This window comes from Megalops cyprinoides, chromosome 5, assembly GCF_013368585.1.
Source record: "Megalops cyprinoides isolate fMegCyp1 chromosome 5, fMegCyp1.pri, whole genome shotgun sequence".
Lineage (NCBI taxonomy): Eukaryota > Metazoa > Chordata > Actinopteri > Elopiformes > Megalopidae > Megalops > Megalops cyprinoides.
Genome location: NC_050587.1, coordinates 9,942,592 through 9,964,621, shown reverse-complemented (window position 1 = coordinate 9,964,621; position 22,030 = coordinate 9,942,592). Strand labels below are relative to the sequence as shown.

At 40.3% G+C, this 22,030-nt stretch overlaps 1 protein-coding gene across 1 annotated transcript in view; it reads right to left on the bottom strand.

Moving 5' to 3' along the window:
* Nucleotides 1-22,030, bottom strand: part of dcc (DCC netrin 1 receptor) — a 250,072-nt gene that overhangs the window by 64,223 nt on the left and 163,819 nt on the right. Inside the window, exons 8-11 of the mRNA XM_036529616.1 lie at nucleotides 13,743-13,899; nucleotides 10,992-11,146; nucleotides 4,692-4,840; nucleotides 464-602 (exon numbers count right to left, since the gene is read on the bottom strand). Of these exons, the coding sequence (XP_036385509.1) occupies nucleotides 464-602; nucleotides 4,692-4,840; nucleotides 10,992-11,146; nucleotides 13,743-13,899 (600 nt within the window). The remainder of the gene's footprint in view (nucleotides 1-463; nucleotides 603-4,691; nucleotides 4,841-10,991; nucleotides 11,147-13,742; nucleotides 13,900-22,030) is intronic.

Genomic DNA, 22,030 nt, shown 5'->3' with positions numbered 1-22,030 from the left:
TGGAGGAGATGAGGATCCTTCAAACAGAGACAGTTTGCCTCAAAGCAAGGCGAACCTGCTCTACATAAGAATTCTGCTAGCAGAGCTGAGAGATATGGCAAGGAGACAGAGTGCAGAACAAACCTTGTTTCTCCATGTGTTAGAGACACGAGATTACAGCCAGAAGAGATGACAGTCACAAACACAGCTTGGCATTAAATGAAGAATTAACATGCCATTAAACTACTAATCACGTTACAGCATAATTATATCGTACACCAGTAAACATATTTTTAACTGTGAAGGAAAAAATGCACATATTGGATTTTTTTCCTTCTTGAAAAGGGTGCAGTTCTATCTTAATAGCTTTGCCGAGGGCAAGGCCATACTGTGCACAAATATCGAATTACATTCCAAGATGGCACTGTATAAACACATATACTATATGCTGTAGAAGTGTTCCCCTAGGCGTAACTGGATTTACCGTCTGAGAGAGTGGTCACAATAAGATTCTCTGGGGAGACGCCTGGGCCGTAGCGGTTGTAGGCCAGGACGCGGACGGAGTACTCTGTGAACTTCTTCAGTCCCTCCAGCTTGTAGCTCTGCCCATTCACCTCCATGATCTGAAACCACAGATGGTACCAATGTCAGCCTTTCTGCAGCGGACCAAGCTGCCACATGAGACGGTAGTGTAGCGCAGCCAAAATAATAATAATAATATAATATAAAAGAATAATATAACTAACAGTTGTCTATACCCATAGTCTGCACTCAGGTATGCTTTATCTCATGATCAGTGTGCAACAGCTGTATATAGCACCGCAATAGTTGTATACAACTAATAGTTGTACAGATCCACAGCATGCACTTCAACTCATGTTCATTGAGCAGTAGCTGTTCATACATTCTTCATTCATTCCATTCTTATTCCATGCATGTGTCCTGTGCTCCTGTTGTTTGTTGTATCACTACTGTTGCTTGGTATTTGTTGTTGTCCCTTTGACAATGTATGAAAGCACTCCAGGAGACACTGAACCTGGAGTTAAATTCCTTGTATGTGTAGAAGCATGCTTGGCCAATAAAGTCTGATTCTGATTCTGATCATTTTTACAAAGGTACATGAGCCGGATACAACTGCAAGCGCTACATTTTACTGCATTCTTGTTTTTGCTATCATATTATCTTTCTCATTAGGAGGAACTTCATTCCACCTTCACACAGCATTATCGGGGTCTCTATTTGCTTGCTTTTGAAGAATAATTATCTACAGCACTTATCCTGCAGTTTACCCGGGACCCACAAAATGTAACCACAATACGGTCATTGAAGAAAATGGTTGCTGTGAATTGTGTTGCCGGTTTAACATATGCATGCTAATCTGTTTGCATTCTGCACTTGTCATCATCTGCTGCTCCGCAAACATCTGGTCACATCTGGAGTGTTAACAACAACCATAATGATAAAAAATGATTAAATACTGGCTATCGCTGGATCACTTTCAGGAAAGTTTTCTAGATGCAGCTGCAACAATGAAATTTCCCAGCCAATCTAAGCTGTGCAAAAAACATGATGGTGCAAATCAAGAATGGAAAATGAAATCTCATGTCACAAGTAAACGTAAAAAAAAAAAATGCTGTTAATTTCAAGAGCAATCCTTTTCCGAAAGATGCCTTAAACAATGGTGACAGCAGTAAATATCCTGGAAATCCCCTGGTGTGTTGCATGGAAACACACAGCACTCGGCTCGCTTCTGCATCTGATTTGTAGTGCGCAGTAAGGGAGCTAACTGACAGGTGTGTTGAACGATGTAACGTTCTTTGGACTGACTGTAATGAAACGATACATGGTTATTGTCATTTTCACAGTTTTCACTGTCACTCACAAGCACACCTGGGTCCCCCCGGATAAAGGCGGCAGCCGCAATGGGAGTGGCTTATGATCTAGGAAGAAAGTGTATATGTATACACAGCTTTCTGCTAGATCAGGCAAGGGTATAGAAAGCTACGAATAGTCATGGATAATGTTTAGTGGCCATTTTAAATATGGCTGTGAGTGACCATGCAGAGTGCACATATAGGGAATAAATATAGGGAATAAAAGATCAGATCTATATTCTCAGACTGATATATGGACTCAATGCGAGATATGTTGATGCTGGGAATTGGCAAGTGTTGGACACGTGAAAAATGCATTCTGGTTTCTGTATTGGATACAAAATTTAAATTTATAGTGAAGCAAAACTATACTGAGCATGACCAATCAGTCAGTCAAATTTGAACAACACCGGACAATGCTGTCAATAGCTGTCTGTGAAAGAAAAACAGAAAGAAAGAGAGAAAAATATAAAGAAAGAAAAAGAAAGACAGAGCAGTACCAAAGCACCAGATATCTTGGCTTATGATTTAAAATTAAGTTACACATTCTACTTTCCTTTCATGTACACCCAAAAGACTGAAAATACCTAATATCATGAGTAAATGTGCTTTCTGATGGCAGATACACTACTTTCCATGTAGATGGCTTCTTTTTTCCATAACAGCTGCAGTGTTTTATGGTATACTGTATCATAAAACACTGCAGTTGTTTACAAAAGCTTTATAAAGCTGTAATGGCATGCTTTTGAAAATGTAGTTCACGCTTAATGATCGCTGAATTAATATGTATTAATATGAAGTGTCATCTTTTTAACTTAGCGATGACAGCTCATCGATGTTTATCATCAAGATTAGTGGGAATATTTCCATATATGATGTATATTTCCAAAACTGTATATTCCCATATACTGTGATTATAATTTGTTTACATTTATTCAAAATAAAAGTGTAGAACATTTTTCAGTAATAATGTATACAAACTCCAAATCTTTCATGAAGGGCTCATGAAGCACAGCTAGATAATAAATTCCTGCCACTGATATTGTCATTTAACATACAGATGTTTTGCACTGATATCCAGTATCTAAGAAGAGCAGCAGTGTTGATTAAAGGATTAGTAACAAAACTGGACTGATCTCAGGGTGTTGTATTCATGTAATGCAGTTCTCATGAGTTGCTTACAGCAAATATCAACTAGTATGGATATGTAACATGTAACATGCACATATTGTAAACTGTTATGGATAATGGCATATGCTAAGCAAGCAAATAATCATAAAACCTTTACTTCCAACACTAAACATCTCTGCAAACCTGAAGAAAATAAAACAAATACAACACACCCCAATTCAAATTGGGCTCCAGCAAATATGAACACATAAACTAAAAAAAACCTGTATTGATTGGTGGATTGTTTAACTTGTCCGGCAGCACTACATTATCATTATATTATCACTCTCATTATCATTACTACATATTTGTTTATACGAATTACATCTGCTGAAAGTTCAGTTCAATATTTGTTTCATAAGTATTTTCCATTGGATTGATGACATCAGTTACCTTTTTTGACATCAGTCCTCTGCTCTACTTTGCAGAAACTGCCGCTTTGTGATCCATGACTGTTTTTGATACTACAAACAATTGCCAGGATGGCACATCTGTCTCAAGATGATCATATGTCCTTTGTTTCAAAATTTTTGATGTCCAGTGTGATCCAGATTGAGTTTTTTTGGAGTGGCAACATTAAATGACATGCAATCAGAGAGAACTGAATCTGAATGTACCCTGATCTCCAAACTGAAACGGTTGAGCCCAGTGGCAACAGATTGTCTATTGTTCTGTCTTTTTATCATTTTGCCTTTTGTCTTTCCATTCAGATTACTCAGAGTGATCAAACCAGATTTGTACTTCTCAGTATTAATAATTCCACTAACAGTCAAGCAGAAGCTTTACTTGAACAAAGAACAAAAACAACTTCAAAAATACATTTTAATGCCGTCAATTCCACTCTTAATTTGTTACCATAACATTAGAAAACAAAACCTTGGATTCAATCAACATTTGTCTTAAACTTTGATACACAGCAAAAAAAAAAGTTGTACTGTTTATTCACACTGTTCAGAACGTTCACTGGGCAAAATACTTACCAAAAACTGTGTTTTATTTAAGAGTTACTGTTTTATTTTAAAGAATTGGGGTTTTGAGTGGTTCAGTCAGTAAAGTTCACATTGAGTGCAGGCTGAGCCCTATAGTCAGCCTCAAAACCAGCCATTTTCTTTGTTACCAATGACTGGGATCCCACAGCGCTGGAAAAATCGTCTTTGATTTGTTGAGGATTTGGGGAGGGTATGTCATCCAGGGCTTCCCTGTCTCACCACACTCACATACCCTGTGGCTCGTCAGTTCCCTGCAAGCTGCTTGGATGATGTCAGTGAAGCAATCTATCCTCCAATGAACAGCCAATCCATGACAGCATTGTGCTGTGTGATTTGTAGTGTGTAAAGTAGCCGTTGACTGCATGTGAGTGTACTGGAGGATTACATTTGTCTCGCCTCGGCACTCAAGATTGCAGAGGTTGTTGTGGCCTTCTATATAATTTCTGACTCCAAAACAGGGTTGCATAATCAGAATGGAAGCATAAAAAAACTGTTGAATGAGTCCAGGGGGAAGGCTTGACTTTAGAGCTGCTTTCTACAAACACTTCCAATGCACTCTCACATGCATTAGCCTGAATACTCACTCCAAAAGACATGCATTATGAAAACTGCATCCAATCAATAACAAATTGCAAGCACACCTTTCCCCTGACTATAAAAGAGTGATTTTAAGACTGACCTGTTCTCTTTCGGTTGCCGTCTCCGTCCAGTGCAGCCTGTACCCCTGGATGGGGCTGCTGACGTAGGCAGGGGGATCCCAGGAAACCTGGATGGTGGTGGGGGAGGTGGCCAAAGCCTGGAGGTTTTCCACTGGACCAGGGACCTGCACTGTTGGGAGAACAGCAGCTTAATGCCCACAGCGACACTTCTCCACTTCTCTCTTTCAACAGCCAGGAGAACATTCAGCCAGACAAGCAACAAGACAAAGGCAGTACATTACATTATCTCCAGAGCAACTTACACAGGTTACAATTTTTACATGTTACCCATATATACAGCTGGATATTCACAGAGGCAATTCTGGATTAATGACCTTGCCCACTGGTACAACAGCAGTGCCCCAGTGGGGAATTAAACCAGAAACTTTTCAGTTACGATTCTTGCTCTTTAACACTGTGCTACAGTGCCACCTGTATCTACACTACATTATGATACACTAGGCCATGCTCTGAAAGGTGGTGGTTGTTGGGCTATTATGGGCAACTGCATAGCAACCACCATGGAGCACAAAGTCGCCTTAATACCAATGGTATATCATTATGTGTAAGAGGTCCTCAGAAGTGTGATTTTTCTGCCACAGACCATGATGCAACTCCCCTTGAGCCTGAAAGAAGGGACGAGTGTGGCGTTTTGGTGCGCTGAGAGGATGGTGGAGGCTGCAGTTTGTTGCTCGCAGCAGGCCTGACAAAAAGGTGCTGACAAATGCCTACCCCCTGGGATAGGGCCATAGTTTTTGAATAAAAATGACTATACAGAGGCCGATGGCGTTCATATATTATATCAATTGGAACTGACGAAAAACAGTGATGTTCCTAATGGAACCCTAACCTTCAGGTGAATAGGCTGTAGTAGAATGAGAATAATACTTTATAAATTTGTCGTCTTTCTTTTAAATCAAGCCTTCACATAGGTCCCACTAATGTACATTGAAATTATATCTTTACTGAGGGACGAACACAGGACAATGGTGGCCATCCTCTGTGTCCCATTTGCATTGATCAATCTTTTCTGACAAGTTAATACTCTTACACTCTTAATACATCAGCATGCATAAAGCTTTTGTATATATATATATATATATATTTTTTTTTGCACCCCCGTAATCCTGCCCCAATTTGGATACATTAAACCGTGCTGAACTTTTACCCCCTAGCAGTCCATCTACATAAATATTGGCACACAGACAGCAAAAAATCCATTTAACATTCGGGGATTACAAGCATTTTCATAGATGCCCCCACCATCCACTGACAAAATCTCCCCTAAGGGAATGAAAGTACAATATGTTTTTTTTTTTCATATTCAGGTAAGAGAGCAAGAATAAACACAGAGATTTTCTGGATATGTGTTCCAGCTGATCTGCACTGCGAGCGGTCTCCTTTGGGGAGCGCTTTCCGCTGTGTTTTCTGTGTCTGTCTGCAGTTAAGTCCTCCACAGCACACCAGGGATATGGTGGTGGGGGTAGGGGGAGGGGCTATGCTTGCAGTGGAAGTTAACACAGTGCACGCTTTGCCTTCAGCAAGACTGCCCCCCCCCCCCCCCTTTGTCTCCCTGCCTTCCTTGGCTGTTTTCTGCTTTGTGTGCTTAGGACTGCAAACTAAAAATCTAAAAATAGAACCAAGCAGTTTCAAAAACAGACTCAGTTCTCTTTTCAAAACAGGTAGGTTTCAAGCCATATTTTTGAAAAGGCTTTCCTCCATGCTCTTCACACAATTACAAAGAGGATGGCATACAGATGCTATTAGTTTTTTCTTTTCATTTAATATTTAGGTTTTTTTTTTGTTGCCAAACAAAAAAAAATGTGCTTCTGATTCAATTTGGCATTAATACTCCACATGTTTCTCACTGTTCCCAGGGTTAGAGTGGAGCCACATACATGTTTCACTTAAGCAACTTACATGCTTACATGCAAGTAAAGCACCAAAGTACTATACATATGAATGTAATTGTAAACTTGAAAAATTGCACCACAAATAGCTTCAATTGTCTTAAGATGAAAAGTGTAAATCTATTCATAATAGATAATCTAAAAAAATAACTTAACACAATGCTCTGCATCAGTTTACCTGGCCCTTTACCCCCTAGTGGTAAAACATCAATACTGCTGTTACTGTAATGGTGAGCAGCTCAGTGGCTGAGTGAGGGACATGACTGTTTCTAGAGCTGGTTCCTCCGATCATAGGCCAGAATGCGCGAGGGTAAGTTGTAAATCAACATACACTATACAGGTAACTGCCAAAAGAAAGGAAACATTTGAGTCGATGACAGATAGACATATTGAAATCAGGCGCTTCTACACAGGTGTGGTTCCTGAGTCATTTAAGCAATTAACATCCTGTCATGCCGACTGGCATGTATAAAATTTCTGGGCAGGACCAGCTACCCATTATTTTTGCTAGCACAGTTAGAAGCTGAGAAGCACGGTGACTGAGAAAGAGGATTAATTGTTGGGGTATGTTTGGCAGGAGCTTCATTGGTGAAGACTGCTCAACTTGCTGCTGTTTCACATGGAACAGTGGCTAAGATAATGCTGGCATGACTTATGGCAGCAATATGTGGCCAGTAAATCCATACATTTATATATAAAATTGTCTCTTTGTCTTCTCAGCAAACAGTGCAGCCTTCTTTTCTACTTTTGTTCTTCTTTCTTCTTTTATATTAATCATTTTATGTTCACTAATTAAAGTTAGTTTCACATTTAATGTAGTATGTTACAAGTTTACAGGTGACCACATGCCTGATTGGCAAACATAGCCAACAATTGTAACCTGGACTTATTTTTTCCCATTGTGTCACCATAATCATGTTCATCCATACTGTAAGCAACATTGTTTATTACTTTAAGGCTTATTTGCTATAATGGAATTCTCTGAAATGCAAATTAAAGGTTGGTTTATGAGGACCAATTTCATTTAGGGCAATAAATCTTGGAAATGAGGTTGGAGAAGAACTTTTTAATGCATTACAGCAGCCATTAGTGGTTGAAATATTGTGCTACATTACATTTCAATTCAACACTTTTTTCTTCCTGAAATGGTGGTGAGAATGCTAATGCATATACATATAAGGAGAACAGGATGTTCAGCCTGAGCGGTTCTGCATTCCTCCTCTGTCTATAATCAAAATGACACTAATTTAATGTTAAATAAACAAGTATGATGCCAGTCAAAAGTTTGGACACACTATTCTTTCTTTATTTTTACTATTTTCCACATTTTAGAATCATAGTAAATACATCAAAACTACAAAACAACACCAATGGAATTATGCAGTGGCCAAAGGGTGTTATAAACAAATTCAAATCTTATATTTTAGATTATTCAAAATAGCCAAACAATATTTCTTTAATTTTTTTGGAAAGAAATTCATACATAGGCATCAACTTCACAATTTATATTTGTTTGTGAAAAAAAATTTCAAGCATTTAAGCATAAGTCTTTAGATTAAAATGTGTCTGAATGTATGTTTCCCATTATCTTAATCAGGTGTGTCCAAACTATTGACTGGCACTGTATGTTATACAGTTGACCATCACTACTGGCTGAATAATATACAAATGGTCACACAGTGCCTTCTTGACCCAAACATACTGTGAGACACACACGAGATGAGAGTTATCTATGGTGGATCTAGCAACTCTATCTTAGACACACCACATGGGTTACTCCAAGTTTCAGAGGCAATAGTGTTTTTCACCAATAATTGCCATGAATTTCAGATCTCATTAATGAGATTCTTTCACGACTCCTGTTGTGCTCAGTACATAAATCACAGACTAAGGTATCACAGCATTGATATTAGACCTAGTTATTACCCAGCTGTGACTTTGAAGGTGAAAACGCTTTCTACAGTTAACCGTCTTCCTCACAAATATAAGCCCTAGGCCACTCTGATACCTGCCCAGGCAAAATATTTTTAATTACCCAAATGAGACCCAAAATGTGACTGATCACGCTCTGTTGATGTTTCACCATCACTGTTTTAAGAAGAAACAGTACAGCTTCACATGATCCACTACCATCACTGCCGGTAGATATTTTGGTATTTGGTGTTTGGAGATGTTTACAGTGTGTTTATTTCAGCCTTTAAATATACTGTTCTAATGTGACACTATGACACTTAAACATGCTGTTCTAAACACTTAACAAGATTATGTGCATTTTGAATAATGTATTATTAGATATTCTCCTATTTTGACACTAAAGGTACAGAGTACATAGCATTCCAAAATAGCTTGAAAAATAGCATTCAAATCCTTATGCTCCTTGCCTGTATGACTATGTGGTTTTGTCACAGAGATTTTATTCACTGTGTACAAAACTAGTGGCACTTTACTTCTTGAATTACAAAATTGTGGATCTTGGGTGTTAACGCTCTTAAACTAAAACTGCACAAGTCCCAATCAGCATATTGCATTTGAATAACAGTGTATCAGTAATTCATAATTCAGGCCCACAATGTGTAGGACTAAGGCAAGAAAAGTGGTGAGTGGGACCAGATTTCCAGTTTCATAAATGCTATATCTGCTATAGAAGAAATGTATGAATTCTATTGAGCTATCTGTACGATAGCACAAAAGTGACTTGTAAAGCACACCCTATGGTCTATCAATTGATTACCAGTTAATTTACATTTACATTTATTCATTTAGCAGACGCTTTTATCCAAAGCGACTTACATAGGTTACAGTTCTTTACAATGTTATCCATTTAAACAGCTGGATATTTACTGAGGCAATTGTGGGTTAAGTACCTTGCCCAAGGGTACAGCAGCAGTGTCCCAGCGGGGATTGAACCAGCAACCTTTCGGTTACAAGTCCTGCTCCTTAACCACTATGCTACACTGCTGCCCACGGTTAATCAACCAAAATGGCCTCCATGGACAAATCAAACTATGAATTTCCTACATCTGCCTATCTGCGTACATTCAATAATGTCAACTTGCAATCTGTTCTGCCCCAATTCATACACCACAGTTAGATTTAATGAATAGTTTGGTGTGGTGTTTGTCCCATATTTATTGCAGTTTCAAGCTTTTTTTTTAGCCCAACTTGTCCCTCCGTACAGGCGCACACCATCTGAAACCTGGCTTGAAAAGGAGCTTGGTTTTAAAAGGTCATCCAGCTTTGCGTTATTAGAGTGACACATTAAAAGGCGAGCAGCCAATGTTTGAATGGCCTCTCACTTTTTTTTTCTTACAAAAGGGCCTAATAGGAGAATCCAATCTGCTCCAGGGAATGAGACCGCGGAGCAGAGCTAAGATATTATTGGGGTAGATTTAATCAGCGTGCAGCTTATGGGTGCTGTAATGCTGCTAGACTGACTGGAAGGCTCTCGAAATGAGGAGCCGGAGAGGATGAATGGGGGGGGTCTGCCATGCCGAAACTGCAAATCGCTGATGGTAATCCATGACTTATTCCGTGAACACTTTCTCAGAAAGCGGGGGGTTGTTCTTTTGATGCCCACACATGTCTCTCTAATGAAAGAATGCCAGTGATGTTAAGTTTTGGGTTTACCTGGGGACAGATGTACCATCCACAGTACACGTGAGTGTCCTTCCTTAAGGGAGAAGTCCTTGAAGATATACACTGTATGATTATGCCTAAATTACTTACATGCATGATTAAAGATTCTGAGCTACACCCCACACAAGTAGAATTTCACCCCTTCCTCCCATCAATGCAATAAGTTCTTATATGGCCCACATACAGTACATGAGTATACAAATAAATAAGAGAGTAGTTTCCAGCTCAAACAAGTTATCTCAATGTCTTCAAAGCCATGCCTGTGAATGTTCTGCTGAAAAGATTACCACATGCTTGTTGCATTGTAGTCTACCCTTATATTCCCAATTAAAGAAGGCAGAGACTTGCTTATCTTGCAGCTGGGCACTCCATGTCCTGCCATCTTTATTCCTACTCTCTCTCTCTCTCTCTTGCTCACGTTCTCTCTCTTCCTCGCATTCTCTTTTTCTCTCATCCTGTGGCTGAGATGCTAACCCGTTGGGTTTAACAGTGTTCTTTCTTTCTCCTCCTGTGTTTCATTGTTGGGTTCACTGTTGATTCTATTTTCGGGGGTTAGGTTTGGTTTGGTAAATATGTAAATATTGCTTTTTTCTAAGCTCTTTGCTGAAACAATTTATTCAAGTGAAGGGCTTTTAAAAGACAAAAAGAGTCTCTCTCTCTCTCTCTCTCTCTCTCTCTCTCCCCCTCTCTCCATCTCCCCTCCCTCTCTCACGCTCTCCTGACAATTGTACTTACGCTCGGGCTGTGTGGAGACCTTCACAGGCTGAGAGCTCTCCCCTGGGCCCTGCTCGTTGTAGGCGACCACTCTGAAGCTGTACGTGCCCTCGGGTTTCAAGTTGCTGACGGTGAACTGCAGGGACCCCGGCTCGGACACATTCACAGACCGCTCCCTGAAACACACGGCCGTTTCAAAGTCAGGCATCCGCAACAAGGCCACAAACAATTACAAACACCACTCGCAATCAACCAACAGCATTCTGCCCCATAACATTCTAAAAGACATGTAGCCAAAATGACTTTAAATGGATTCTCATTACAAGAAATACATTAAGCTGCCACTAAACAATACGGATGTGACTGTGTGTGTGTTGGGGGAGGTGCTTTGTAATCAACTCAGTAATAACCTGTAATAACCACTCTGATAATGCTGCCTAAGCTAATGCGCTTTGGGTATGGGGGTGAAGGGTGGTGGGTTAGACTGAGGCAGCTAATAAAAGCTTGCTTGAATTAAAATAACTCAGCTGCTGCACTGAGAGTCTAACGGGCACACGTCAGAAGCTTGAAATGACCCTCCAAAAAGTTGGATGTGCATTTAGCTGTTTGGCAAAAACGGAGATCATTACATTAGAGACACACGGCTGCCAAAAGGCCACAGATCGCACTCAGAGCGCCAGTCTGTGAGAGCCAGGGCAAAAGCTGCAGCCACTTTGCATTTGTTTTGCTTATTGATGCTGGGAAGAGGAAAAGAACCAAAAATACATACAAGTAGGAAACTTCTGAAAGGCCAATTTATGCATTTTACCCCAGAAGCTGGCATTAGGAGGCCACTTACTGAAGCACAGGCCCCCTTCAGCTTTATTACAGCAGAATTAGAGGGTTTTCTTCCATTTTGTTCTTTTGACATGAGCTCCTTTTGGACACTACTGAGGCAGGCCGACACAGCGAAGTTTTCTTTTTGTCATGCAGCCAGCAGTCCTGTTTCGTTTTATCTCTACAGGGAGCGTATAAGGGAGAACTTGTTTTCTTTTTCGGTAATTAGGTCTGCTAAGTCATTTCTACTTTCCCCTGACTCACTCTTTTTTATATTCTTTGATTTTTTTTTTTTTTGGTGATGTGCTTCTTAAAAGCATGCCCTCTGAGAGGAAAAAGAAATTTAAAAATCAAGAGGCGAACGTCCTCTCAACTCCTGTGTTTCCCTCCCACAGTATCAGCAGTCCGTTAAAAACCCTTTGATTGAGTAGGAGCACCAAATGGTCCGCCAGAGCTGGCTGAAATCGCTGTGTCTCATTATAAATGGACATATTTTCAAGCCTACTTTTACAGCGCAGTAGACCGTGCCAGGAAAGGTCCTCCTGATAGTTCAGCTCCCTCAAATCCTGCTTGGTTGTTTGTGATTAAGTCACAAAAGCATTAAAGGTGTAATGCAACAGCATCGCAGGTGTAATATGCGCTACTGAAATTCCGAAAGGTTAAAAATGATTGAATTTCCATCTGCAGAGAAAAAAAAAACCCTGTCAGTTAATCTTATCAGAAACAAACTGATTTTTTTTGTTTGTTTTTTGACATTATTGAAAAAACTCAGACTCACGGCCAGATATTATCTGTCGACTGAACCCTGCCACAGTCATATTTAAAATCAACAGGGTTAGAGTCTGAGATTTTCATGGAGTGAACGATAAGCACAGCAATATGGATAAGCAGCAAACACAGTATCATGACCACGGCCAATACAGTCAAAAGAAAATGTGCCTCAGTGTAGCGCTGTCCTGAGACCATAGGCCAACTTCATAAGCAGCGTTGACGCCTGACCAGAAGACAGAACATACCACAAAGAGAAAAATTTCTACAAACCAAGCTGTCAGCCAGGAAATTTTAAAGGAATCTCTGATGGAAACAAAAGGGTTAAATAAACCTCTTCCTGCCATCGAACCACTGAAAAGCAGAAATGTTGAAGCTCCCAAAAGCTCTGAAATCCCACAGCTCAACAAAGGCAGGGATGCAACTGCCTTTTCAAACACAACAATGCTGCTGGATGATGACTCCTGGGCTCAATTAATGGTAACAAACCCATACTTTCCCACCTGTACAAAAATCTCTCACCACAACTGACATTCGTTTCGTTTTCTGCACACTTTATTCCTTGGCCTCGACCTTGGGAGCATGAAGGGTATTGAGTATACATAAAAGACCAGTCCCTTTTTATTACTGTTATTATTATCAGTAATAGTATCAGTATTATTAGGACCAGAAGAGGAAATAAAACACTATATAAAACAGCAGTTCCGACCAGTAGGCTCCAACACTGCTGTTGTTCCATTGAGAGAAATACCCAATTTCTACAGTAACGATCCATGTTGTATAACTAGCTTACAGACTGTAAAACAGTACCATTATGGGTCACACTGGATGAATCTATCAACAAAAAAGCTAGCGTAACTGACTCGTTTTAAAAACCTGCACTTGGACGTGTATGCAATGAACACTTTTCTTTCCTAGTAAATTCATAATTATAGAGAAAAAATTCCCTTTACGATTGGCCCTTTGGTGCTTTAACTGCTACCAGTAACAGCTATAAACCAAGTCTACTTGCAGATTTTATTATTTCATCGTTTTAAAAAGAAAAATCTTAATATCCTTATTACTTTCATGGTGCTGTTATGAGCACACTCACCATAAACAAACAGGACCCATTTCTTTAACCTTTTGCCAAGTACATCTTATATCACATGCAGAATATGCCATTTCCACAATCTAGCGGATACGCACCTGTTAACGCCCTCCTGTGTGAAGTAGACAGCGTAGGTCTGGATGTTGCCGTGGGTCTCCACCGGGGGGCGCCAGCTGAGGCGCACGAAACGGCTGGACACTAGGACAGGGACCACATCACGGGGAGCGGAGGGGAGGGCGCCTGAGCTGGGGACAACTGGTGGGGGAGGAGAGGAGTAAGTCAAAGAAGTGGGGGGCACAGGGCTGGGGACCCCAGGGGCTGGTGTCGGGGTGGCCTCTACCACGTTAGTAATTTGGGGGGAAAAAGGGAGGAATCGAAAAAATGGAGGAGCATGACCAGGACGAAATGAGAAGATAAGGAAAAGAGACCAAGAAAAAAAGATGAGTGACAAAAAGATCACAGAGAAGAAAGTGACTCATTATTAGCACAATTTATTGCTAATGTTGTGTCATAAGCACAGAGAGCATGAAGATTGCTAAGATAATGCTGGAAGCAGTGAAACATTCATGACAAAATGCATATGCAGCCGAAAGCCACAGAGGAAATGGAAATGGAGAAGCAGGGATTCATTGCATCAGCAAGCCAATACGCTTAGCAACGGTGAATCATTTCAATGTTTAGACTTAAATTATTCAGTTACATTTCACTATACAGCGGCCTAGCATCTGTGCAATTACATCTGTGGTAAGTACTGTGGCCATAAGACCACTGTAATCAAAAGTTTTAACAAATATGCATATTCACAGTAAATATATTAAAGTCTCAGAATTGTTTCATTTTGGGGAAAGCATAAAATGATCCCCACATCAGATGATTTCTGGCCCGATTAACAAAAGTTTTCAGACAGTTCCATTTCAGAAAATCCCAAAATCCCAAGTTTCTATGTTCTCACCCGCAAAAAACGCTGTAAGCAGAATGACAAGTTATTTATTTATTTCTTTTTCCCAGCACAGCTATGAATTAGTTAGAGAATGGCTGGGAGACTAAATTTTCACTTTGATCATTCTGAAAACATGACAAATGTTTTCCTAAAAAGTACTATGGGTGTGTTCAGCAAAGCTATTTGATAGTCCAAACATTTACAGGAGCTTTATGTCTCTCTGCTGACGGGATCCATTGTGCCGTTTTGACATATCAGGTCAGAGCCACGCCCCTTTTCCCTCTGGATATCTGGGAAGCAAAGTTAGACTTGGGTGCAATTCAAGGGAAACTTTTTTTTTTAAATTGACATTCTGTTTAAATACAATTAAGGTGCCTTAACTATGTCGTACGGTTTGATTGTTTGGTGAGACTTAGGAGTCTGGATTATCAGATGAATGCATTTGGGTCTTTGTCTGAAGCGGCGCAATGAAGTTGTTTGGCTGTTGTGTAAGTGTAAAGACTGCGAAATCGATCGCTCCCACTGCCGAGACTCCGACTCGAGCTGGATTCCTAATGCATCGATACAAACAGTTCAATAGCGCCCGTGCAACTGAAAACTCCCCAATGTGAGCAGCCACCCAGGAGAGGAGCTAAAGCAAACAGAGCAACTCACTGTAATTTCCATAATTGAAAAGCATAATTACTTGCTTATCCTGGGCAAATTAAGACAGCGTATTTAACAGTCGATGTGCACGCTATTTTCAGCACATTTCTTAATGAGGCTCAGACTACCGGGGTTTAATTCAAAATATCATGTTACACTCCTCTCTGTGTTTGTGGACATGATACAGGATGCAAAACACACTTCTCTTGCTTGAACGAATGTAACTGGCCTTAGCTGTAAGTGGGTGAATCCAGACACCACTTATCATGAAAGGACTACTCCTATTTCTGCACTGTTGCATCATTCCACGCTCAGCGTAAATTCTTCATTCACCTCATATGACATTGCCAGAATTGGTAATGCTTTCTAAGGACTAAGGAGTATTATGTTAGCCTGAATGGAAGCCAATGTGTTTGAAGCTATCCTCCTCTCTACATGAAAAAGAGACTTCAGTCAAGACTGACCTTAACATACACACATAACTACATAAATACAGTTAAAGTCTTTGGTATGTTACATAAAGCTGACCTAAATCTGATGCTTATTTGCTACATTGGTAAAAGAAAAGGATTTCCACACATTTGTTTGACACTTTTTTGGTCACTGCATAATTCCATTTGTGTTATTTCATAGTTTTGATGTCTTTACTATGATTCTAAAATGTGGAAAATAGTAAAAAATGAGTATGTATGTATGTCCAAACTTTTGACTGGTACTGTACACTAGCTCACTGGAATATGAGCGTTTGATTTATCCTGATGCACTCAAAAAGGGAATCTACAACACCACCATTTGACAATGACGCCTTTGTCCCAGCTGCAAAGACCCAGCTGGAGGAGTCAGAAGAGGATCTTCCTCAGCTGCTGTTGGTTATAATTGAAACTGCCTTTAACGCACGTCCTTGTTTAATTCATTCTGAAACGCTTTGGAAACGCATTGCAAATGAGCACCACCCCCCCATCCACAAACTCAGAGAGCAAGCCCAATGTCTGCCAGTCTCTTTGAGCAGCAATGCAGTTAATTTTTTGCACAGTGTATATTATTTGTAGGCTTTGACTGTAAGAACAACCAGCCCTGTGAACACCATAAATTCATGGGCCTAAACTGTACACAGCACATTCAAAACACCAGAAGCAAACTCATCTTCTACACAACGTCTAAAGCAAACTAGTCACCTTACAGAATTATAATTGTGAGCTGATGCTTAAGAAAATTGCTCCCAACTAATTTAACGTGATTTTTACAATGGTACTGTGATGTAAAAAGTAAAAACACAAAATGTGAGGAATCTATTTAATCAAAGTTAAACAAGGCCTCTGAGGCCTAGAGGCTTATGTCTGTATTGAGAGTATGATTATAATACATCGCCCTGACAAATGTTTGGCCTGACCTTTGCCTTATCTCATCAGTTTAGTTATTCTACTGGGTGTTATGTACACTGTGGCTTAGACAAGCTCTTGCATAAAACACACATTATATATTGTGATCCAAAATGATTTTCAAGTCTGTGTACTTCTGTCTTTTAGAGTAAACTTTCATAATACTGTCACTTTTTCAACTGTCAGGGATCCATTTATAATGTTTTTATTCCACAATCAATTAAAACAACATGCTGCTTATAAAATTCAATACTATATTTCATAAGGGGAAATGAAATACCCAACCATTAGGACAAACAAGGTCATAAAAAAAAAAACAACAAACAAACAAAAACCACTGATACTGCAGATGCTATTATCAGAGACATATTTAATAACGCAGGAAATCACCTGCGTGTTATATTTGGGCCATTAGTTTGCGTCGTTATATGTTCCAACACACAGCAATGTGCTGACCATTTAAATCTGCTTGGTGTCATTACGCCATTTTTTAACCACGCTTTCAGGGAATAAACAGTGTGATTCAAATAAAATCATCTCATTTCTGCCCCCGTTCCGAGCTTGAGGTACCTTAAGCACCGTAAGCGAGATGGCTCTGTCGCAGTTACAGGCTCCATTAGTCTGATGTGATGTCCTCGCAACCCCTCTGCCCCCCACCCCCTTTCTCTCTCTCTCTCTCTCTCTCTCTGCACTGCACTACACTGTGGCAGGAGTGTGGAAAGAGTGCGGCACGCTGGCCGGGGCAGTCGGTGCCCTTCAAGCTCCATAAATGTGTTTATCCGAGGAGGGGCACGCCTCAGCGGGCAAATAATCTTCCTCCCTCCGTCCCCGACACACAGGAAAAGGGTGATTAGCTCCCACAAAAGAAGCCTTCCAACACAGTCACCTGACTTCCAGACAACACAATTACTGTGTGATGTGTATTTTTTTCTTTTTCTCAGACACAAAAAAAGGCTACATTTTGGTGGGCAGTGGGGGGGGGGGGGGCTTGGGGCAGGGGCAGCGCTTGCGGCGTTCCATTTCATAGGACCGCATTAGGCCGCATCGCCTCGTTTTCCTTCCACCTTTCGCCATCCCCCCCCCCCCCCCCCCACCCACCTTCTGTCTTTCGTTCCGAAATGAAAGCACCCTTAGACTCATTAGCCATTGCTAACCCCTCGCAGCTAATCAGCATGAAAGCCTTGGCTTAATGGCTTAATTACTGAAGGTTTCATTAACACACAGGGAGAATGAAGTGACCACAATCGCCTGCCGCGGTCCTTCCAGTCCAAGTGCACTCACAGCAATTAGCTGAGATGCGAGCTTGTCTGGCTTTCAGTGTCAGTTACTTACCGAAATGTAATGTATGTTAATAAAGAACAAAATATGGAATCCAACATATTGTTAATTTGAAACATCTGCCAAATTGCATGAAATATTTTACAAACTGTGTGGGATCACCACCAATTTAATGCCTTAAATATTTACACATACAGCAGTTTTTCAGGAACCGTGTGCGTTCTTTTCATGAAAACCATAATGGTTAATAATGGTTAATGGGAAATAGGGGATAATTCTTACATGGTATCTATTTATACAGCTGAATATTTACAAAAGCCATTTTGGGGTAAGCACCTTGCCCAGAGGTACAGGACCAGTGGTAAGCAGGGAATCCAACTTGCAACCTTTGGGTTATAGGCCATACTCCTTACCAATACGCTATAGTGCTGCCCAATATTTCGTGTTTCTACCAGCAGCTTTAGACTGTATCACCTGGCTGTTCGACTGAAATACCAGTGAAAATGAGAACATTCAACGATCACCCAGTACAGAACTTGGCTGCAGTCATTATTACACAAACCGACACTGAAGCAGCAGACATGTTGTTCTAATTCTCAGTCACACAGCTATATGACATCTTTTGCTAGCTTGGGTAATTTAAGTTTAAACAGCTAACTAGCCAGTCAGCTAGCTAGATTCACTTGGATTTTGCTGAACTGTGATTTACAATCGGGCATGCTCCTTCTTTATTTGTTTCCTTCAATATTTATTTGCGTTTTCTATCTTATCTAATTGCTTTAATCTATCGTATTGGAAGTATAAAGACATGGATGTCTAACAATAAATCTATGCAGATTCTTTAAAAATAAATTATCATATATTCTCGTTTTGACAGCTGGGGCTACCTACTTAGCCAGCTAGCTAGTATTAGCTTGCTACATCAGCTCTGCTGCGCACCATTGTTTCAATGGTTTTTGGAAATATAACCGTTGCAATGGGTCAGCAGCCAGGTCAAAGTTCAACACATTTGAACTTGATGGCGCAGCTGGCAACCAGTGACAGCTGCCCTGGAACAGAAGAACAGTATAAACTGTGCACTGTCGTGACTATCACACATCACCGGGTCATGAGGTTGCTTGGGGACTAGATTATACACCAGCCATACTGATGGATTTGCTTACCAATCCCTCACTGATGTTTTGCCCTCCACATGTGCAAGCCTATCATGGGCTTAAGCTTCATTTTCATGGAGGCGAGTGGCTTTAAATTTTAATAGTAGCAGCACTAGACTGTGGATACATAAAAACCAAGCACAGTTGACAGAGTAATACAAAAACGGGAAACGGCTACTCCGGGAATCCGCAGACGGCCACTGCTGTTTTGTAAAGATGTTCTGGGATGCGTGCGACCTTTCATTCCGTGCACAAAAAATGTGACAATGACTGACGAGCTGTCTATTGTACACAACACAGCCTGACATTACATGTTACGTTTTCTTTGCATTTCGTGTCTTATACTGTGGTTATTTTTCTGTGGGAGGCGGCTGTGCACGGCCCAGTACCTGCCCCCGCTGCCATCTGTTGAGGGAGGCAGGGAAAAGGGCGGGCATCTCCATGCTCCCGCTGAATAGCCTCATTCTGTGCTTCTGCTCAATTTCATGGCAGATTAAAGCTCGGGGTGCGGATGCTATCGCTCTTTTCGGTTCCGTGTTGCATGACAGTCATCCCTTCCCAGGGAGGTTGGCATTTCACCTCCCGCCAATCTGGTCACGTATGAAATATCATATAAAACATAAGCGTGAAAAAAAAAAAAAAACAATAAAGGAAACATCAGAAGGCTCAGATTCAGTCTAACTACAATGTATTTGGTCTTTAAATTTGAGCATGGAAATGCATGCTACATAAAACAGTATCCTTATGAGTCATTAGATGCTAATGTATTTTCTCTTATGAAGTCCACTCCGTTTTCAGTGACACAACATTTACATTAAAAATGTAGCAATAACTAGATACTTCTGAACACAAAGTTTCACAACTACATATGTCTCTAAAAAGATCAAACATCCCTTTGTAGCATTTGAGGCCAGAGTGCAGATAAATTTGTATTTTTCCCTAAATTCTTTGTATGAGCCTGTATTTTCAAACAACTCCTTAAAGATTATAATTCTTATTATAACGATACCGATTATAACAATCCAACAACAGCTAATGAAATATGCATTCATAACATTCATAAGATGTTTTCTTGCACTGGAAATCACTCTGCTTAAGAGCATCCTGTAAAGACATGTAATGTAATAAGATCTATCTTTAATGAAATATAAGCCCTGCACTTGTACACTTCCACAAACTATGAGAAGCAGGGACGTTTCCAGCTATTGAAAAGATAAAGGCTAAGACAAGTTTGCCTGGGAATTCAGCATCGATAGGCTGGGGAGGTTATATCTACCTTTGTAATAAATATTATCACACCTTCGGATGCTGCAAGTCACGTTCCGCTCTGTAAAAGCAGGGATTCATCGTTAATGCATATTTTGTCAATTCTATTACAAATCCTTCCCAACACTAGGATTACCAAGTCCTGTAAAATCATGTTAAGTATTTCATGTTTAAGTTTGTCATGTTTACAAAATTCTCTTGATGATCTTAAACATGACGGGTTACCTGTTGTGTTAGGCCTTCAGAACTATGAAAAGTTAAGTAAGAAAAAGTAAGTAAGTACAGAAAAACTATAAAACATCCACATTTTCCATTTTGCATTAGTGACATTTAACGTTAATGGCAAATGGTATGAATTCATGGTTTCAACCACCCTCTTGGTGCAAAGTGATATTGGAACAAAAGGGAGTACAAAAATAATAACTTCAGCCTCTCTAAACTGAGATGAATTCAGAATTCAGAACAATGCAGCGCACATATGGCAGAGGCATTATTGCGTGACCTAAGTCAAGGAAACCCTATTGTGACTTTTAACTCCAGTGTGCGAAGGTTACCAGATTACAGTAAATGAGGCTTTACAGTCTATTTAGAGCACTACAAAAATCACATATTAATCTCAAGGAGATTACAGTAGTACAGACAGAGCACAATGACTTCTTCTATGCCCACTAAAGCGCTGCAGCCACCCCCACACCACACCACCCCCACCTCCGCCCCACCCGCTCGCGCAGTTTAAATCTCTCGGTGGGACGGAAGGGTAGAGGCAAAGTGCGACTCAATTTCACACAGGGGTTTGAGTAAAATATTTTTCTTCGCTCAGAACGAGAATGTATGAGTCACTCCGTAACCCATAATAACCTGTCCAATTCAGCCGGTGCTTGGGCGAAGATAAGAAATGAGACGTTAGGAGAGGTACAGTACAGTACGTGATACATAGCATGCTAAATCTTCTTGACACAGGTGCACACCAGCTTCAGTAACCGGCTAATCTCTTCATGATGTGAACCTGAGCAGCATTACAAAAGTGTTTGGCCCAATTTATAACAAAATATGGGAGGCCAAACCCTACTCTATCCTATGTTTAACTTCCATGTATTTTTGAACATCTCCTATATATGATTTTGGACTAATTTTTCAAGATCATTTTGTTAGGGCAGAAAAATTTCAAAGAAAATGATTTTTTTATAATTACCATTCAGTGTTTTACATTAATTCTCTTGCAAGGGGCAGTAAGAGAGTGTGAAATGGTATGTTATCATACCAATGATAACAGATTTTGGACCCTGTGGGCTTCCACTGTTCTCAGGTCCAATGCACACCTCTCCTCCCCAAAAAGATCAATGCAGGAGGACATCCCAGAAATATTAGGAAGAGATGAAAGTCTGAAAGAAAAATATTTTCCTCTTCTTTCAATTTAACTTGTGTGGCCGCAGGCAGACAGCCCTGTGGAGTTTGTCATAGCCTATTACCAAGCCCAAGAAGGATATGTTTTTAAGAGCACAGGAGAGAAAAGAGAGGGGAAAAAGGTCATTAAGTGATAGGTAAATCCATCTAAGAGACACCGGTTGTAATGGAAGCCATTCTGTCCCCACATCCATTACACTTCTGTCCGGGCCCACTCCAGACTGTACCTCTTTTTTCCTCAGATAACATTACTGAATAAAGAAGACAGATGTTATTTGCCCCCACATAATGAGCCTGCCGCACGGTCGATCACTTCGACC